This window comes from Schistocerca nitens, chromosome 2, assembly GCF_023898315.1.
Source record: "Schistocerca nitens isolate TAMUIC-IGC-003100 chromosome 2, iqSchNite1.1, whole genome shotgun sequence".
NCBI lineage: Eukaryota > Metazoa > Arthropoda > Insecta > Orthoptera > Acrididae > Schistocerca > Schistocerca nitens.
Window position 1 is genome coordinate 1,046,450,105 of NC_064615.1, and position 13,393 is coordinate 1,046,463,497.

A 13,393-nucleotide genomic window follows, 5' to 3' on the forward strand; every position below is an offset into this window, starting at 1 on the left:
TTCCCTACAGCACAGCTCGAAGGTGGTTTAAAATGTTTAAAGAGTGGAGGCAGTCAATTTCAAACGAAGGTGGACCCAGTGTTCCAGTTACTGCTCTTACAGAAGAAAACATCAACACTGCTGCTGTAATTGTGAGAGAGGATCGACGAATTACCTTAAGATTACTTTCTGAAATACTGAACATTTCATTGAGTGCCACCCACACGTTGGTGACAGAAAAATTACACGTGATACGTGTTTGTGCATGGTGGGTACCAAGAATGTTGATTCCCGAACAAAAGGACATTCGCATGCAGGTCTGTATGCAGTTACAGTTTATGTTAGAGGAAGCAAACAGCAAAGCACAGTTTGGAAATATCCTTCATCACCAATCCTCAAAAAAGCAAAAGTGGTGGTTTCTGCTGGGAAAGTTATGGTCATATCATTCTTTGATAATTATGGAATGGTTTATCAGCATGTTGTATCTGCACACGTATCAGTAACTGGACAATACTACAGGGATGTCCTGAAAACGTTGCAAGTACGTATCAGACGCAAAAGACCTCATTTCCGTGAAGCAGGCTGGATGCAGCACTACTATAATGCGCAGCCGCATATTGCCAATGTTGTTGCTGAATATCTAGCAAAAATCAATGTGAAGTGCATCCATCACCCTCCCTATAGTCCGTATTTAGCCCCATGTGACTCTTTTCTACTCCCTAACATGAAACGCCTTCGTGGGAGGCATTATCAATCGTCAGAAGCAGTGGTGAAAGCTGCAGAGGTGACTTTGAAGGATCTCTCAAAAAATGGTTTCCAGCAGAAACACAGTGCATCACATTCATGGGAGACTACTTTGAGAAGGACTATCAAAATTAGGTATGTAGGTAAATGTAAGTTGTCAAAAAAAATTATGATTATTCTTTATTGAACAGCCCTCATAATTATGACATCACCATATGTCAAATTACAAATTTAAATGAATTCAACCAATACATTTGCTTTAAAAAGCCACACAAACAGCACCAAAATTCTGTTGATATCAGGGTCATCTCTGGATAAGTGGAGAACTTTTTCAGCTTGCTCTTACATCTACAAGTAAAAAAATCTCAGGAATAGGCAGATGTCAAATAAAATATTCAACCATTGAGTTTTTAGTGCACAGGATGGCGTTCAAAATAACATTCACATTTGTATCCACAATTGATTATTTTACAGCATTATCTATCACAACATCCATTTTGGCATTATGAAATTCTTTTGTGTTTTTTGTTTTGTTTAGACATCTTATATGGTACTTGTTAACATGAAGGTGTAAAGGAATATCACTGTTATAAATGCTGGAGATTAAAACAACTTGGTACTCAGTTTTATTACTTTTCAACACTGGACGTTTACATACACAAAATGTACAATGGACAGTGATTAGTATTACTAAGTACATATCTTCAGGTTCCCAGACAGTAAATTAGTCAATACAAATAGAAGCATTCTATTCGAAATTAGGTAAGTTATTTTCAGTTGATAAGGGAGCATATTCTTGCTCTTCACTGAGATCAAGTAATTCATATCTCATGTGAGCACCATCTTGGAAAATGCAATGTATTTTTCTTCAATAAGTCTTACAAAAATATGTTTTCCATCCCTATCACCTCTAGAAAAGAATATGGCATAACTTTCCAAGCAGATGTAATGATGTCCATAAATATTGTTGTAATACTTTTCATCCCACAGTCCTGTGAATAGAGTGTAATGAATATTTTATTTAGAATATATTTCTTTTACAACAAAATAGTTCATCCTGTTCTTCAAATCTAATTTGATTCATCACAGAATCGACTAGTCACTAGGCCACTGTCATGCACAACCATCGCTGTTATTCATTTAATGATAACCACACTATGAATTTTGCTATTTTCATGTGTTCATGTCAGGAAAAATAAGGAATTAAGCTTTTCAATGACGACACAGTCAAAATGAGAGAGAAGATCTTTGTCATTTAAATTTAAGGTGTGGGTAAGATGCAGACAAAAAGAGAGCTAAAGTTTGATGTTCATTTATGCAGTATGACACAATAGAGGCATGTTCACAAAAAAATTGTACCCTCATACACCATTGCTAACAGCTGGATATATAAAATGAAACAAAAACCAAACAAGGCATTGATTTAAAGGTGTAATGTTCCCTTGCTGTATGGAAACTGATTGTTCTAAGACAGACTGAAAAAGAAACCTTAGTCATATTAGGTTCTCTGGAAGTAATTCACACTTACAGTTCAAGGCGTTTCTAAGGAAGAAGTGGAAAACCTGGACCAGTCTTTAAATTTTGCAAGATAAATGTCCTTTTTGATACAGAGTTAGCTGTCTGGAGAAAATTAAACTTAAATGACATTTCAGTAGAGACTGGTACCACATGAAATCATATAGCACATTAGGACTTCTCCAGGTTTCAGATTTTGAAATTTATTGCTATATTATTGGTTAACAAAGTGCAAGACCTCAGAAAAGATGATCGCATAAAGTTTAAGATAATTTCTCACATCCTAACAGATCAGAAGAATAACAATTGTCTTACATAACAATAATGTGTGATAACTGCCTTTTCATTTGATGGTGCTGTAGTGATGTGTTAGCTACTTTCGATTTTTTTTTGCCATTTGCAACAAGCTTGCAGTCTGTCAGAAGTATATGAAAGAGTAGGGGAAGAGACAGGGCGAATTACTGTCCCTGGATTCTTTTACAGCTCTTGATTTTGAACCACTGTGCCAGCCTATTAAAGACTAGGCTTGTTTTCCTGAAGACCACATTTACCTTTGCCACTTTCTTAGTTGCCCCTCCCCTCCCCCCTAAAAAAGAATGTGTCGATGGATGGTTGCTTTAGAAAAAGTGGTTCTGTGAAGAATTTGTGTCGTGTGTAACAAGAAGGTTGCTTCTGACAATGAAGAGCTAATTACTCATTGACGTTGCTCTCTCTGTCAGATGTAGAAGAACTGGTCAGTGGCTGCATCAAAGTGAAATTTTTACCACCTAAAGTGATGGGACTGTTGCAATCAACTGAAAAAAAAATATCATGAAAATGTTAAACACATGTGTAAAAGACAGATATTATGCAATGTTGTTGAAGAAGAGGGGGAAAATGGTGTTATAATAGTTTTGAAATCAATTAATGCGAAAGATGTCATTTATATGACTACATCTGTGTGGGATCATCTTCACAAACCAACAATCATGAGGTATTGGAAAGATATGTGGACTGCCATTTCCCATCGAATAAAGAAACTGGCGACTATGTCGACCAGTCACAGTCTGCTGAAAAATTTGTAAACATCCCTGAATCCTGACATATGACACAAATGAGTTGCTTCTAAATGAGAATGATACTGACTACAGTCTGATTTCTAATGATGAAAATTTCGCCTTTTGTTCGTCTGCAGACAATAGCAATAATGATAGTGGGTTGGTTGTCGATGTTGGTGCTCAATCTGAAGACATGACACCTACAGAGCGAACAAAGCAGCTGGACAAAGTATCAGTCTATTTGGAACGTCAGGCAACTACAGCCAAACTAATGCTGGTGGAACGCCAGGGTAATGGCTCTGCACACAAACTAAATACGAATTTGGTTCGTAAGAAACTAACTGATAGTTTAAGTGTTTAAGATTCACTGTGTTTTTTTCAATATATTATCACTATTTATCTATTTATGTGAAAATAATCTATAGTTCGTGTGTTTACGAGAAAATGAATATATATATATATATATATATATATATATATATATATATATATATATATATGTGTGTGTGTGTGTGTGTGTGTGTGTGTGTGTGTGTGTTTGTGTGTTTATGGCATTTAACATGGGCCATTCTAAATTTTTTCTTTGGTTTTTCTATAATATACATGACTTAAGGGCTCAGCTAGTAAAAAAAAATGATGTTCCACCTCATTTTGGTGACAGTTTCATTTTCTGGTTATACTGAAAGTGCCACATATTCAGACTGCAAAATATAAGCCTGTGGTTGTATCCAAGTACTTGTTCAACAGCGGAAATCTTTGGTAGAACGAGAGCTGTGTGAACTATAAAACAGCCATCATCTCCAGCTCTCTCGAGCCAAGCCAGTTGTCCTGAGAACATGGTGGTGGTGGCTCACTTCCCTGCCATCGTGTTCAATGCTGCCCACAGAGCTACGCGTTGAGCTTGCCGATGACGGTCTGCCAGTCCCTGAGGCGGTCGAGTGCGTCTCTGGCGGCGGCGGCCATCAGCGCTTCCGAGGATCCCTCAGGCTCGAAGCCGAGGATGAGGCTGGCTTCCTCCAGGCAGCGTACCACCTTCTTAAGGTCACGGCCCAGCTCCCGCTTGCCGATCGTGCGAGCCTCGAAGCGCCGCGTTGCCAAGATCATGACGGGTGCATGTAGCTCGTACAGCACGATACCTGTGGGCACACATCACAGGTTATGTGAGTTGAGGACCTGCAACAAGCAGTGCACACTTTATAAATACCAATGAAATCCTCCTCCAGTGTCCGTACAGCAGAAGCAGCCATGAATTCGGAACGCGAACTGTGCCTTGGCGTGAGTGCCCTAGTGCTCAGCCCTGCTAACACTTCCCCCACCACCATGCCGTACTTTCTGAGTGAGAGGAAGGGGAAGAGGGAAAACTGGAAACGTGTTGCATTTGAATGGCAATGCAACCACATTGCATATGCCTTGATTTTATGTTTCACATTTCTCAACAATGTAGATCACTCACAAAACAAACGTTTTTGTTCGTTAATTATTTTTTGGAGCGCTGCAGACACAATAAAAATTTTATCTGGTACAAACCGTCTGCATATGGATAGACACAGTCAATTCCACAGATTTTGTAACTCAGGTTACCATGTGATTGTAACTTCTTTAGCCCCATAATAGAAAAAATCTTTTCACATACATATGTTCATTGAAATATTTCACCACATTTGGAAACTGGTTATGTAGATGTGAAAAGTCTTCTTGAAGAAAACTATGTGGGCTTCCAAGAGTTTTAATGCAAAAGAAATGGTCTTTTTAATGGGGATTACAATAGAGAGCAATCAGTTCCATCTGTACATGCACAGGGGCACTTTCAACTGAAATACCAAAAACAAAACGTTTAGAAAACTATCCTTGTATTTCTTTCATAGTCAACAACGAATTTTTTAAAATTCGCTTTTTCTTAGGACTTAGGGAAATGGAGAAGTTTCTTTTGTCAGAATTTGTCCCTTTTACAACGCGATTTTCTTTTTAAATGCATCACAATCAAATCAGAAACCAGTTTTTTTCATCTTACAATGTTTTACTGTGATCAATGTGCAGTCCAGTCGACTTAAAATAAGAGGTCAGCGGTCCATTTCGGATGTTATAGTTTTCGTTCCTGCTCTACTTTCTCCATCATAAATTCAACAACAGCGGGGTCTAAATCGAAAAGTAATTCCAGGCATGTCTCCTGACTTAACCAACGTACTTTGCAGTGATATATAAAGCTTCCATACTTTTCTGTCAGTTTCATGGGAAACCGTTGCAACTGACAGTGGAATAATGCGTGTGACATCAGAAAATTTACTATTAGTACCACCAATTTCATCAGTGCTCCATGCCTGCAAATTCAGCACAGAGTGCGTCTTGATGTACAAAACAATTAATCCCGTCTGTCGATTATTGCAATTTTTTGCTCTTTCTTCGTCAACTAAATCTTCAAATTACTTTTTGCATGGTATTGTAATGTTGTTTCTTAGGAAATTTGTGGTACCTGTCGATTAAGCCACTGTATGTCACATAACAGATACTGATAACTCTTTTCTCAATAGTCATTCACATTCATTTTAAAGGCTTGTGATGATAGAAAATGAACTTAAAAGAGAAGTAAAATTTTGTGATCTTGTCAAATGAACTAACGCCAATGTCATGCAGATATAGTGCTTACCTGCAGAATGATACTTGTATACTCATTTTCTTTCTCTCTGCACGATTTGCAATTCTATGTAATATTTTTATCTCTGCAAGAACTATGAATAATATTTTGTTATCCTACCAAATGAAGTACTGTCAATATCATGTGGATATGAGTGCTTACATGCACAAGATGATACTTGTTTGTTATTTTCCTTGACTATGCTGTAAGCTTTTCAATTTCCTATTATGTGCATAACTTATGTAATCTTATGCTTATGTTTATGTATTTTACTAATTTTGTAAAACATCTGATGCTGTTTTTCTCAGTTTTATTATGTAAGAATTTTGCGTTTCTTAAAAGTGAGTGTGGGGTTATGAAGGTTGGACTTAATACTTCTTTGGAAAGTTTGTCACTGATTCTGCATACACAGACTCTGAATCTGAGATATTATTACCGCAAATGGTAGCGAGCGAACAGTTGTTGAGAGTAGTCAGCGACAGATGAAGTTGCAGCCCATCGTGACCGTGCTAGTAGTGCTGGAGGAGACTTGGGTATAAATGAAAGATTTTTGGTAATTTGCCTTTTCACTGCTAGTAGTTGTTGCTTGCTTGCGCACTGGATAGATTCTTTCAGATTTGTGTACGCATACATTGAGAGTAATATTCACATCTTTGTTGTGACCAGATACGTAATTATTCATTATAGACATTGTGAAATAATTAAAGTTGTTGCTAATCAGTCTGTCGAAGAAAAGGAAAGATTCGAGTAAAGTTTGTCAGTGTTTAAATTATCGATATTCAGAATATAATAAATTAAAAGTTTTTATTGGTTTCTTTCATGTTTTACACTGCTTAAGACATGTTGGCCAAACCCTCCTGATTATTCAGTTTCTATACAAAAATGGCAGTAGTTGGAGCAGTAGTTGTGACCATGCATTGCACTCTGCATGGGTCGCAGTATTTCTTTTGAATTGTTTTAGCATGCTGTTGGATACAGAATATTCACGCAGTTGTAGCGGCAAGACGAAATAAGTTGTCTGTTGCGTACAGCAGGATTAGTGGATTACTTATTAGGTGTCGGTAAAAAATATTTTTATAACCGCAGTCAAATACAAGAGAATTTGATTTTTCATGATTTATAACAAGAGTATTAAATTTATGTTTTTTTGTTTCTGTTTTTTGTTCTCATTCAGAATATTAGTATTGTCAGAGATGGCTCTACACATTTCCTTGCGTCTTTCACCAGAACTGTAATAATTACAAATATGAAGTTAAACAATTTTCAATCCGACTGAATATTTCTGCAGGTTTTTACGGACTGTGCTTCATTATAGTTTGAGGTTGCTGTTAATGTCTGCTAGGTCATTAACATACATTTGAACGAGGAAGACCCCCGCACACTTTCCTGGGGCACACCAGAAATTGCTTCTACTTGTCTCTGTTACAGCGTGTATCAGTGCCCAAGGACAACATTATCAGCACTCGATGTAGTAGTCATAAAATAAACACTTGTGTCTGTTTACATTTGGTACGGTAGGGCAACCATTTGCAAGGCGTCTTCTGCTAGCAGTGTAGGAGTGGTTTGCGGTGCTGTTACTTTATTACTATCTGAAATTCCACTTATGAAGAACTCTTCTTCCAAGGCTCTTTCTAATGCCACGGAAAAAAGTGCAGCTCCATTTCATGTTCAAAAGATCTCTTTTGGTATTTATGGATACTTTAACGAGCCTTCGCACTGAGTCACAAATATTCTGATATATCCCTCGAGTATTTCCTAAGTTTTCGCAGACTTATACAGTACGGGAACGATGGCTCTTTGCGTGTTGTGCTGAAATTCGGCACACAAAATCTTTTCAGTTGACCTTACAAATAAAAGTATAGTGGATTTTGATCCAGAGAATAAGGAAACAAGGGAATTGGTTCACCTATTCGTATCCATCTGTCACGGAATCAATTATTCGGAAGCCGACGTGCATTAACTTTTATTTGTAGGACTATTTTACAGTGTTGTCTAATGAATCACGGCACAAAATGCAGATTACCTTGATGTCCGTATGTTGGAACCTGGGGAAACATACTCAGTACTTCAGCAATACGTCATTGTATCTGGACTACAGCATGACGTAGGCCTGATACACGTGTACTTGTGGGTGGAAGGCAACTTGAACACATAGTGTCAAGGGCGTACCCAGCGAGGTGCAGGGATGGGCAGCTACCCGTCTCCCTCCTCCCTCACCCCTCCTATCTTATAAAAAATTCTTCGTCAACACAACTCACCCTGTACCCCGCCAAATAAACGTATCAGTTGAGTATCAGATTGAGGAAAACTAGAACACGTAATGAATATTAATTAGTAGCAGACCCTGGGCATGTTCGTATACCATGTACGAAATACTTTCATGTGGCATGCTGGTACTTCCTTTTCTTCTCTATTGCAGTGTTCCACACTACTCCAGAGCAACTTCCTCCACGCCAGCGGCTCGTGCTGTCACCAAAGAATAAAAAAAGTGTGATAATGATGTAATAAATGACCATATCCGGCCACCAAACGAATTATATACAACTTACATGCCATCCAGGCTGTGTTATTGAAATAATTTTAATATAATTTTATCGATTGGCATTTTCCTAAGGAAAATGTTCCAAAAAATTCTTAAAACTGAAATACTTCTCTAATAATGCCAACAGGACGTCAGGATGTAATGTTCCTTCCTTACTCTCGTCTTTCAAACTTGCTGTAGACAGAAAACTGCCTAGAGGGTGTGCGGACAGCTGTTCATTCTAAACTGTACATTCAAGTCCTACCCTCCACGAGAAAACAACCACATCTGTTGATGGCAAAGCCAATTTACTGCTCTTAAGGTGTATCGAGAACATTTTACGACTCACAGGAAACAAAGAGGCGTTGTGTACATCAGTACCTGCTGAAGAGGGTAAAGAATAGTTCCTGTTCTCCTGTCGGTTGCACGCAGTTGCGTAGTAATCGTGTGACGTGAGAAGAGTGTCGGAAATGAACTGCATGTGGACCGCGCGAATGTTTATCAGTAGCAGTTACTCCTACTGGAGTAAACATGGGTGCACTTAACGTTTAGTGCTGCTGTCAGCGGCGCTCAGAGCGGTGAGTGGTCCAGGTTTGTTACTGACAAGGGAACCTCCCCATCGCACCCCCCTCAGATTTAGTTATAAGTTGGCACAGGGATAGGCCTTGAAAAACTGAACACAGATCAATCGAGAAAACAGGAAGAAGTTGTGTGGAACTATGAAAAAAATAAGCAAAATATACAAACTGAGTAGTCCATGTGCAAGATAGGCAACATCAAGGAGAGTGTTGTCTTACGAGCGCCGTGGTCCTGTGGTTAGCGTGAGCATGTTCAGATTTGCTTGGACATATACAGAATTTGACGGTCTACGCACGGAAACATTTGAAAACGTAAAAAACATATGTTTTGACAGAGCACAGGGAAAACTGTGCGACTCTGAAACTGTTGCATTCATTTGATGCAGTTTATGTGACAAACTCTTATGTTTTCATCACTTTTTTTGGAGTGATTATCACATCCACAAGAAAACCTAAATCGGGCAAGGTAGAAGAATCTTTTCACCCATTCGCCAAGTGTGCAAGTTAGGTGGGTCGACAACATATCCCTGTCATGTGACGCACATGCCGTCACCAGTGTCGTAAAGAATATATCAGACGTGTTTTCCTGTGGAGGAATCGGTTGACCTATGACCTTGCGATCAAATGTTTTCGGTTCCTATTGGAGAGGCACGTCCTTTCGTCTACTAATCGCACGGTTTTGCGGTGCGGTCGCAAAACACAGACACTAAACTTATTACAGTGAACAGAGACGTCAATGAATGAACGGACAGATCGTAACTTTGCGAAAGTAAAGAAAGTAAAATTTTCACTCGAGGGAGGACTCGAACCAAGGACCTTTCGTTCCGCAGGTGCTCACTCTAACCACGAGACCATGGCGCTCATCAACTAACATTCTCCTTTATGTTGCCTATCTGGCACATGGACTACTCAGTTTGCATATTTTGCTTATTTTTTCATAGTTCCACACAACTTCTTCCTGTTTCCTCGATTGATCTGTGGTCAGTTTTTCAAGGCCTATCCACTGTGCCAACTTATAACTAAATCTGAGGGGGGTGCGATGGGGAGGTTCCCTTGTGAGCACTACTGCGTAGAAGTCAAGACTCTTCGTGTAGGATCCGTTATTGCTCCAACGTGACGTAGGTTACGGCGTTTAGCGTATGCCCTGCTTGCAGTTCATAGTAAACAATGCGTTTCTGTTCTGAGGCAACTGCCAATGCAGGAGTGAGGTGGCGCCAAACCAAACTCTTGAGACTCAGCCTGGGAATGGAAAAGTACTGAAAGCTAAGCAGGCTTGAAGAATGACGGCTAAACACTATCCGGCCTCACGAGAGGCGGATCTGCTATTATAAAAGGAGGCAGGGAGTATTGTGAGTACAGAAGCAGTAACAGTAGAACTGGTCAGTCAGTAGAGCTCAGTGACTTCGAATGTCGACTGGTCATTGGACGTAATCTGAGTAACACATACTTCAGGGATATTTCAGCCCTTTTTAAGCTGCCCAAGTCGACTGTTGGGTGATGGTGTCGCGGAAACGCGAAGGAACAGTCATGGCTAAATCAAGACCAGGCAGGCCTCAAGTACTGACGAAAAGGGCCCGTCGAGCATTGCGGAAGGTGGTTGTAAAAAATCGCATGAAATCAGCGGAAGGGAACACACATGAGGTCCGAAGTGCTACCAGCAGTCCAGTTAGTGCAATGGCTCTGCATAGGGAATAAAAAAGAGTGGGATACAATGGTCGAGCAACTCCTCATAGGCCCCAAGCACATGTAGTCAGTGCTAAACGACGCTTGAGGTTGTGCAAACAGCAACGCCACTGAGCCGTAGATGACTGAAAACGGGTGGTTTGGAGTGATGAATCACACTATACCCTGTGGCAATCCGACAGACGGTTTTGGGCTTAGCGAGTGTCTGGGGAACCATCATGTGTAGAGCCAACAGGACGCAGGAGATGGTGTTACTGTAAGGGGGTGTTGTGTTTTCGTGATTGTGGTGCAGTCCCCTCATTGAATTTGAGAAAACGCTAAGTGTGGAAGGATGCGAAAACGCTTTACAACATTGTGTGCTGGGTACAGTAAACGAATAGTACGGAGACAATGACAGTATCAACTTGAACCTGTTGTAAAGCAGTGTCTGTGAGGCAAAGAAACATTCCTGAAGTGGACAGGTCCGTCCAGAGTCCCGAGCTAAATCCAAGGGGATGCCCTTGGGATGAGTTAGAACGTCGAGTCCACTGCAGACCCCAGCGTCCAACATTACCATAATCTCTGGTTTAGGCTCTTGAGGAGGAAGGGCTGTCATTCCGCCACAAATATTCAGACACCTCGCTAAAAATGTCCCCAGCAGAGTTAAAGCCGTCATAAAGGCTATCCCACACTGATGTCCGCTAATACACTACTGGCCATTAAAATTGCTGCACCAAGAAGTACTGCAGATGATTAACGGGTGTTCATTTGACAAATATATTATACTAGAACTGACATGTGATTACATTTTCACGCAATTTGGGTGCATAGATCCTCAGAAATCAGTACCCAGAACAACCATCTCTGACCGTAATAACGGCCTTGATACACCTGGGAATTGAGTCAAACAGAGCTTGGATGGCGTGTATAGGTACAGCCATGCAGCTTCAACGCGATACCACAGTTCATCAAGAGTACTGACTGGCGTATTGTGACGAGCCAGTTGCTGGGCCACCATTGACCAGACGTTTTCAATTGCTGAGAGATCTGGAGAATGTGCTGGCCAGAGGAGCAGTCGAACATATTCTGTATCCAGAAAGGCCCGTACAGGACCTGCAACATGCGGTAGTGCATTATCCTGCTGAAATGTAGGGTTTCGCAGAGATCGAATGAAGGGTAGAGCCACCGGTCGTAACACATCTGAAATGTAGCGTTCACTGTTCAAAGTGTCGTCAATGCGAACAAGAGGTGACCGAGACGTGTAACCAATGGCACCGCATTCCATCACGCCAGGTGATACGCCAGTATGGCGATGACGAATACACGCTTCCAATGTGCGTTCACCGCGATGTTGCCAAACAGATGCGACCATCATGATGCTGTAAACAGAACCTGGATTCATCCGGAAAAATGACATTTTCCCATTCGTGCACTCAGGTTCGTCGTTGAGTACACCATCACAGGCACTCCTGTCTGTGATGCAGCGTCAAGGGTAACTGCAGCCATGGTCTCCGAGCTGATAGTCCATGCTGCTGCAAACGTCGTCGAACTGTTCGTGCAGATGGTTGTTGTCTTGCAAACGTACCCATCTGTTGACTCAGGGATCTAGACGTGGCTGCACGATCCGTTACAGCCATGCTGATAAGATGCCTGTCATGTCGACTGCTAGTGATACGAGGCCGTTGGGATCCAGCACGGCGTTCCGTATTACCCTCCTGAACCCACCGATTCCATATTCTGCTAACATTAATTGGATCTCGACCAAAGCGAGCAGCAATGTCGCGATACGATAAACCGCAATCGCGATAGGCTACAATCCGACCTTTATCAAAGTCGGAAACGTGATGGTACGCATTTCTCCTCCTTACACGAGGCATCACAACAACGTTTCACCAGGCAACGCCGGTCAACTGCTGTTTGTGAATGAGAAGTCGGTCGGAAACTTTCCTCATGTCAGCACGTTGTAGGTGTCGCTACCGGCGCCAACCATGTGTGAATGCTCTGAAAAGCTAATCATTTGTATATTGCAGCATCTTCTTCCTGTCGGTTAAATTTCGCGTCTGTAGCACGTCATCTTCGTGGTGTAGCAATTTTAATGTCCAGTAATGTAGAAACGGGTGCTTTGGAGTGATGAATCACGCTATACCCTTGGCAATCCGTCAGACGGTTTTAGGTTTAGTGAGTGTCTATGGAACCATCATGTGTAGAGCCAACAGGACGCAGGAGGTGGTGTTACTGTAAGGGGGTGTTTCCGTGATTGTGGTGCAGTCCCCTCATTGAATTTGAGAAAACGCTGAATGCGGAAGGATGCGAAAACATTTTACAGCATTGTGTACTGGGTACAGTAAACGAATAGTTCGGAGACGATGACAGTATCAACTTGTCAAACTGTCGTAAAGCAGTGTTTGTGGAGAGAAACATTACCTGAAGTGGACTGGCTCACCCAAAGTCCCGAGCTAAATCCAAAGGGACGCCCTTGGGATGAGTTAGAACGTGGAATCCACTCCAGACCCCAGCGTCCAACATTACCATCATCTCTGGTTTAGGCTCTTGAGGAGGATGGGCTGTCATTCCTCCACAGATAATCAAACACCTCGCTGAAAATGTCCCCAGCAGAGTTAAAGCCGTCATAAAGGCTAAGGGTAGACACATCCCACACTGATGTGCGGTAATAGGTGTCGGGATCCTTTTGAACAGATCACACGGCTCTAGTTTCTGTTCCAAT

At 41.1% G+C, this 13,393-nt stretch overlaps 1 protein-coding gene across 1 annotated transcript in view; it reads right to left on the reverse strand.

Annotated features, from left to right (window-relative positions):
• Nucleotides 1-908: 908 nt before the first annotated feature.
• LOC126237388 (SET domain-containing protein SmydA-8-like) overlaps nucleotides 909-13,393 on the reverse strand; it is a 341,453-nt gene continuing 328,968 nt past the window's right edge. The window contains exon 8 of the mRNA XM_049947475.1: nucleotides 909-4,411. Within this exon, the coding sequence (XP_049803432.1) occupies nucleotides 4,164-4,411 (248 nt within the window). The 3' untranslated portion in view covers nucleotides 909-4,163. The remainder of the gene's footprint in view (nucleotides 4,412-13,393) is intronic.